Genomic DNA, 8,289 nt, shown 5'->3' on the forward strand with positions numbered 1-8,289 from the left:
CGACCAGCTTGGTTTCACTGCTGGATGAACGCACGCTGAATTATTCATGTTACAGATGCTGTGAGTGCACTCAGCCCTGGTGGGTTTCATTTACTTCTCTTATGTCAGAAGATCTTCTGACTCCAACAAGAGATACTTTCAAACACCCATACGTGAGGTCAAACGGTTTTATTTTTCATTATCATTATCTAAAGTGAAATAAATAATAATTACCTGGTACAATTTCCAATCCGTGATAATGATAATGTGAAATGGGTTCATCCTTTTGGCTCATTTGGTTTGAATCTAAATACTTTGTTACGGTTACGGGACCTTGGTCAACATGGTTACAATAATAAACACAAACTGTAACACTTCAATGTACATTTACAGTGAAACTACTGTATTATTTGTATACTGTATATTGCTGTGAAAGCAATGCATTCTGGGAGTATTTATTTTCACTGCTTAAAGTTGACAAATAAAAGTACATTTTTGTTGTTACTGTCTTTCTCTGATACGGTACTGTACTGTAATCTGCGCAAAGTCTTGCTGGTTAAACTGCTGGCAGTAAAATACTTTAATAAATGTTGATTACAGTAAGATGCTGTATTCTTTTGATACGGTAGAGATGCTGTATATTGTACGGTGTCTTGCTGCAAGTAATTTACTGTAATTTTACAGTAAAAGGTTGTTGTTGCATTAACGGTTAAGGCTGTGAAGGCATTAAAAAAACAATGTTAACTGACGGTTGGATATGGGAATGGAATAGAGCTCTCCTGTGTTATAGTCTGATGTTTTGTTGATAACGTCATAAATAACACAACCTCTAGAGGTCTTTGTCAGTATCAATCTTTTGTTATGTAAATGAATAATATTACAAATACTAATGAAGACTTGTTAACAAAAGTCCACTTCAGTCTGCTGAACTGACAAACCCATTATTGAAGTGAGATGAACAAAGAGAAAACTTTATTTCACATAAAATAGATGTTGACAAACTGCATAATTTACAGTTGACAAAAACATATTAAATCACAATATATGTTATCGCGATACTCAGCATATCGCAAAATGTTTAAAATCACAATAACATGGCATCGTGGGGCTTCTGGTGACTCATTGTAGACATACGGTTGTTTTGGGGCATTTTCTTGTTGGGAGGAAAGTCTCAGATAAACATGTAGCTCCCTGTAAACCCACATTTTAAAAGTTCTATTTAAAATGCTGGTCTCATTTAAATGGCATATCATTAACACGACCAAGTGGCACAAACACTTTCCCCGTGTAATGCCGTCAGACGAGCAGCTTTATATTTATCTCCACCACCACGCGGCACTTAAAAGAGTTCCAGCACTCCAAAGGTGGGATAAACTCTTGTCAACCCACAGGAAGAAAGTAAATGCAGTTATCCTTCCAGTGAAGGGAAAACATGTAAAGCAGTAAACCGACTGCAGGAGCCTGAATCACCACACAGCCTGGCAGAGATAAATCAATACATTTCCATCAGAGAGAGGAAGCAGCTATGTGATCCCACTGTGAGTCTCAGGTGACTCATCCTGTTCGTTTCCTCGAAAAACACCGACCAGCAGCGCAACCATCGCCTGGCTGGCACCATTAGTTAACGGCTTTAGGACCACTATTCTTTTTCTTTGGACCTCGCCTCTATGAGTATCTAATGAATGAATTGTGTCTGGACCATGATGCAGATTAAGAGTCAGTCATCAACCTTCTGCTGCTCTGATATGAAGGTTTTGAGCTCTCGATAACTGCTCAACCTCTGGAATCAAGAAGTGTACAATCCGACCGTTTCCTCTAATTACAGCCCTGTGTGCCGTTTAAAATCAGCTCTCTGATAGAAACTAGACTAAATCTCACATAATTGTAACAGCATTTTAATTGGCAAAAAAACATCCTAATTAAAAACGACTGAGCCAATCACTAAAATATAAGACCAGAACAGCAGGCTGCAAACCCTACATTAGTATGGCACCGACTTATGGCGTCCAAATCCAATATGTTCCAGCGAAATTAACGCTAATTTTCTAAACACAGCTTTTAATCGGAATGTCGGTCAATCCATTTAATTTACAGTTTCTAGAACCACATTAAAACAACTTTTGAAATGAAACATGCACACAGACCAACAATCGCAGCATTACAGTGTATTGTTCTCTGTTGGAAGTGGAATTAAATGATTTTATGAGTAAATTATCCGAAAACAAATGAAAGGAATTCTACATGCGGCACCACGCTGAGACTGTTTACCTCTGTTTCAGATTTATTTTTCTAAATTGGCATTAAGAGATTATCCTAAAATGTTTTCTGTTTCTTTTTTCATCTTCAGTCTCAAACTTCAACGGGCTTTGATGTCTTCATGCATGGGTTTTCTGATGTGTCCTGTTCCTGTTCAGTCAGGAGCACCAGTCAGAGTGAAGCAGGATTTCCTGTGAATTTTATATTCATTTTTTTGCCTCCGAGGCCCTTTTACGTAGTCGATGGAAGGGGAGACGACCAACACGTCAGGCTGTCAAACGTGCTCAAACTTGCCGTCATTATTTGCTTATATTGTACTTGACTTTGCTCTTATTGTCTAATGAGAGATGACAAAGGCCAGACCTCAAGAATCTTCCTTTGTTTTTATTCAAACAAAAACTGCAGCAGAATGTGCAATAATCAATAATCAACATAGAAAATAAAAGACATGCTTAATTGAGTGTTTGTCTATCGATCTCCACCGCTGTGTTTCAGTACACACACACATGCACACACACACACACACACACACACCCTTTACACACAACAACCAGCGCTATCCGTCTGAGAATAACTCATAATAATAATTAATGTTCATGCATAATGAATAATGTGGGATTACTATTCCTCATTCCATGGGGTATTTGGGATATTTGGGGTAATGTACATAAAAAAAAAATGCATTTGAATGCTTATTTGGATGTCGTTTAGCACGACAATGATCCGACTTAGTTATTTTAGTTAATGTATATCGGAGAGGGATTCTTCCTCAGTTGCTGTTCCTGAAGTTTCTTCATCATAAAGCATTAAGTATGCATTTCACTGCATTTCATTGCTTTTAGTGAATCTCTGCATAGATTCCATACTTCAAAAGTACACACATGACAAAAACAACATTTTTTAGCAGACGCGTGGTTTCACTGTTATCTGCCGCTGATTTTCCAGACATCCGATACTTTCTGTTCTGCCAAATGAGATCAGATAAAATCCCCACAGATGACCTGGAGTCAGAGCGTTGGCGGTGAAAAGGTTTTTCAACCCGAACCCTCCTCTGTGTCTACGGCTCACTCGTGTTCAGACAGATGAACTTAATATACGGCGGCGGCCGGGAGCCCCGTCCACACCTGAGTCCCTGCTGTCCTCTGGTGCACTGAAGGCTGAACAAGACGTGCACAGACTGGAACGTGAACGGGGGTGAATTTAGGACAGTACAGAAGCAAATATTGGCCTTTTTAACTCTTAATTATCACATCATAATTATGTTTTAATTAGATGTATCCTCATTTAACAGGTTCGTACGATATCTACGATATTTTACTGTTTTCCTGCACAGCAACACGAGCTAACTGTGCGCCTGCTAAAGCCCCTCTAGTGATAAGTCAACAAAACCACTTGGTTAGGTTTAGGAAAAGATCGTGGTTTGGGTTCAAATAACTGCGGCGGTAACGTTACTTTAGTACGGAAGTTATGTAACACATAACTCAACGTTTGGGTTAAAATAACAACGGCAGTTACGTTACATTAAGTACAGAAGTTCTGTGAAAAATAACTATGGAAGTGGCGTTACTTAAAATACGGAAGTTAGGTGACAAGTAAATGACGTTTGGATTCAAATAACTACAGAATTGGCGTTAATTAAATATGGAAAGTAATATTATTTCTTGGTTGGTTAATACATCTTTCTCTGCTTTATTTGTTCTGTCAACAAATGAGCATCAAGGCCAGACAGCTTAACTTCCAGTTGGGTTTCTTACTGCACTTCAGTGACGTAAAAGCATGAGTGAGAGCTTTGTGCAGTGCATTGCAGTGACAGCATGAACACTATTAGTGCTTATTTACTGTATCAAGAATTTATTGAATCGAGAGTCGGTTCAAATGACTTTGTGAGGTTCCCAAAGACTCCAACATCGGCCACATTTGTATTGTGACATAGTGAGTGGTCTGGACATTAAATTGATTCACTGTTCATTGGCCAATCCAGTGAATACAATGAAATATAAAATCATGCAAATCCAACATGGCCATGAAGCTGCCATTGAGAAGCATACCGAGCTTTTTGGTTTGAATAGTGAAGCATCATCATATCATGTATTACAATATGTCCCATTTCTGCAGAACTTAAAACAAACATCTCACGGATCCAGCCTCCTTTTGGAAAGAGCTTTGTTGTCGTTTTAAACATTTACACCAAACTCTACTGACTTTATTGTGAATTTACCGTGAGTGTAAAGGAATAAAAGAACGATCAGCAACGATGTGTCCCAAGTTCCGGCCAAACTGAATCCAATGATCCAGTTTGACAACGGCATCCATCCTACATTCCTAAGTGCCCTTGAGCAAGAGACACACTTCATCCCTCCCGGAATAGAAGTGGGGAGGAGAGAGGAGGGATGGGTAGACGAGTCTGTGTGAACGGGGGTACTTTGTGTACTTTAGGTGGCAGTGTTCCTCCGTGAGATAATTAAACCCTCACATTTGTTTTGGGTGATGTGAACATTTTGACAGCCCAGTCTGCTTTTAGTCAGAGGAGGATTATGGGAAGAGAGCTGGTGTTTATCCTGAGAGGTGGGTCAACACTGCGGGAAAAAAAGAAAGCGAGATAATAGCTGCAGGACGGCTCGGCGAGAGCGACCAGCACATTATCTCCACAACTTATCTGAATTAATGAAACGAGAAATGCTGCGAGGCGACTTCAGCCGCCCTAATGTTTATTCTCTACGCACACAAAGAATATTCTCATTATCTAATAACCTGCTAATTATTTCCACGGTTAACAAAAGCTCACATTTGAGAATTGGAATTGGGGGAATGTTTTGCTTTTTACTGAAAATAATTGACTTAAAAACAAGATATCGACTTTCACCATAGTTGTTTGTTAAATTTGTATTTGATTTATGGATTCATTTTGGTCATTTGATTGCACTTCATAACGAACAATGAGCTCAATCACACCCATCACAATTCAACTGATTAGAGAAGAATCAGTTGATGATGCAATGAAGCAACCAGCAGAAATCAGTTGGCAACACTTATCATAATCAATCTATTATTCAAGCCATTGTTTTTTAAACAAACATGCCCAATTATTCCCTGGTTGCAGCTCAAATGTGAATATTTAGTGGTTTGGTATGACAGTCAAATGTAATATCTTTGTGGTATTTGACTGACCGAACGAGACTAATGTTTTGTTCACACTGTGAGAGACAAGATATTTTCAAAGGAAGCGGCTGACGTGAAGCTACAGACGGATGCTGACGTGACAAACTCATCAAAGTTCATCCCGCTGCATTTCTTGGCAAGACCCGGGTCACGCCTCCCATTGGTTTGTGGACTGACGTTATGAAGCCCCTTCAGCGATTTTGCCGTCGCCATGTTGTTTTTTTCACAACCAATGAAGAGGAAGTTACCATACTGAGGAGGAGTGACGTAGAGACGCTGTCTACGTTTCTGGTAGAGACCTGTCAATCACTGTGTAGCCCCGCCCCTAAAGCATCCCCTGCTTTATGGTCTGTTTGACTCTAAATGGACCATCATTTACTAAATGAACATCATGCTGTATTGAAGAAGACTTGAAACTAGAGATTGAGACCATAAACTCGTGTTAACAATGTTTACTGAGGTAATAAATCAAGAGAGAAGTAGAGTCATTTTCTCATTGACTTCTATACAACCAGAGGAGTCGCCACCTGGTGGACACTAGAGAGAATGCAGCTTCAACACATGAAGCATTAGCTTCACTCGGCAGAACCGGAGGTTGCCATCTCCTATGAACATAACATAAAGCTGCAGCTAATAATGATTATTTTCATTAGTGATTTATTGTTGAATCCATAAAATGTCAGACAGTAGGAACAAAAAAAGTCCAATCTTTGTTCTCTTTGGCGCCACCTGTGGTGATAATTGGTAGTTGCAGTTTTTTTTTGCCTCTTTCTAAATGTTGAATTTGTTTCTTTTTTCTTTGGATTTGTAGTTCTTTTAGAAGTTTCATCGTCTGTAGTCATCGCTACTTTCTCTGTTCGTTCAGCCGTAATAACCGTCTCCTCAAAAGCAGAGATCGAAAAAAAAATGTAAATAAATGTTCGTAATACTGCAAATACAACTCTTGTCAAAAGTGAACCATGGGTTCAGTCACTATTGTTTTGCCTCATTCAATAGACAATGACTTAACAGACATTTATTTAATTAAATGAAAATCCTTGAGATTATTACTTTAATATCAGACCGAGAAGAACTCTATTCAAATAGAAAATACTTAGAAAATGAGTAAATAACTGTCACCCTAAGAGAAGATAATGAGCAGATTAATTGATGATGAAAATAATAAATTGCAGCACTGTAATTGCGTCATCACAATCAAAGAGCTCCTCCACGTTTTTACTGTAGGAATATTTAAATCAGAAGATAATTAGAATATTATAAGCAATATTAATGTGATATTTCATAATACTCCCAATAACCTTGTATATGTGTCTTTACTTGTCAATGGGAATGTTAAAATGTTTGGCAACAAGTAAGAATCTGAGCTTTGTTCCTGCTTGAGAACACATTAATGTTCAGCATTGTTTAGTAAGTGGAGTAGAAGAAGAGACTCACCGTGAGACACGTCGAGAAACACAAGGTGAGGAAGAGCAAACTTTTCATCCTCACTCCTCAGGTAGAAGTCGGTCTCAGGAGAATACAAAAACAGGAGACTTCATTTAAACTCCACTCCTGACTTCTTTCATCCCGTTCAAAGGATCCGGATCTTGTTTTAATTCCATTAATGTGGATGAAGAAGAAGAAAAGCGCATTGGAATGAAAAGGAGGAGAAGCTGGTGATGTTCTGTCTCCACACTGATCACCTCCACTGAGCGGAGTGAGCAGAGAGATCAGTGACCCGCAGCTGCATTCAGCTGTCAACGCACAACGGTAGGCACGGAGACTTCCGGTGGTGGTTTTCAAAATAAAACCTTTATCGAGGATTACTGTAAAATACAGTAGTACTCAATCTAGTACCCGATATATTACTGTAAGTATGAAATATCATATATATATATAATATTATATATTATATATATATTTGTGTGTATTTATATACTGTATATGATATTATATATATGTGTGTATACATATATGTATATATATATAGATATAGATAAATGGATAAATACAGACACAAACATATGTGTATATGTATAAATATATATGCATGTTTTTGTTTAAAATGTAGAGAAATATCTTGTACACGTGTGTGTTATGTTCCAGTTCACCTATTTTTTCACCTCTACTTGTATGTACAGAGTGCTGTGTTGAAGTGTCATGAGATAACTCATGTGTTTGTTTATTTAGGGCTGTATAAATATATATAAATACAAGTTCAGCGGACAGATACTTATTGTGGCATGCTGGACACGTTCACCTCTTCAGGCCTTTTAAAATCCTTTAAATGAAACAAATTGCGTAGGACAAAACACTCTTTCAGCTCTGATCCACACTAAGACCTTAACCTGTTTTGAGGGGTCACAGGAAGAAATGAATTCATCCTAATGGGCCAAAGAAGGTTGGGAACCATTGCCCCCAGGCGTAGAGCATTAAATGTTATTTCAGAGATGGGATGAAAACAGTGGTCTTCAGGGTCCAATACTTTGTACGTCCAACCATCCATCCTGAACTCCGGCTGAAGAACAGCTCTATAACTTTCCTTACTCCATTCCATGTTCATTTTTCTTATGAAAAAACACGACTGCTTTGTGTTTACGTATGCAGTTAACTGGCCCATGATGCTCACCGCCTGCAGTTTAGTTTATCTACCTCTTTAATTACCATCCAGGCCTCTCTTCACCCACCACATTTATTTTTCCATCCAGACAATCGGAGCTAAACATTGGCCCTGTGCTGCATGTTTCCCCCACAACAGATGAAGGCCGAGTGAGCTCGTCTGTTTGTGTGAATTAAACTGTGAAGTCTGAGTCCAAAGCCTTCAACACACCCGTAACCTGGGGTGAACTTTGAAAGTCTTTTTTACTCTTAGGCAAGGAAATAAAAAACATACTGTAAACTTCTGTGCTTTATTAA

General features: G+C 38.5%; 1 protein-coding gene across 1 annotated transcript in view; it reads right to left on the reverse strand.

Moving 5' to 3' along the window:
• LOC306706744 (vasoactive intestinal polypeptide receptor 2-like) overlaps positions 1 to 6,876 on the reverse strand; it is a gene marked incomplete at its 5' end in the record, with an annotated part of 32,019 nt that extends 25,143 nt beyond the window's left edge. The window contains one exon of the mRNA XM_079173923.1: positions 6,829 to 6,876. Within this exon, the coding sequence (XP_079030049.1) occupies positions 6,829 to 6,876 (48 nt within the window). The remainder of the gene's footprint in view (positions 1 to 6,828) is intronic.
• Between the last annotated feature and the right edge of the window lie 1,413 nt (positions 6,877 to 8,289).

The sequence above is a fragment of the Pholis gunnellus genome (assembly GCF_910591455.1).
Source record: "Pholis gunnellus genome assembly, chromosome: 14".
Classification (NCBI taxonomy): Eukaryota; Metazoa; Chordata; class Actinopteri; order Perciformes; family Pholidae; genus Pholis; species Pholis gunnellus.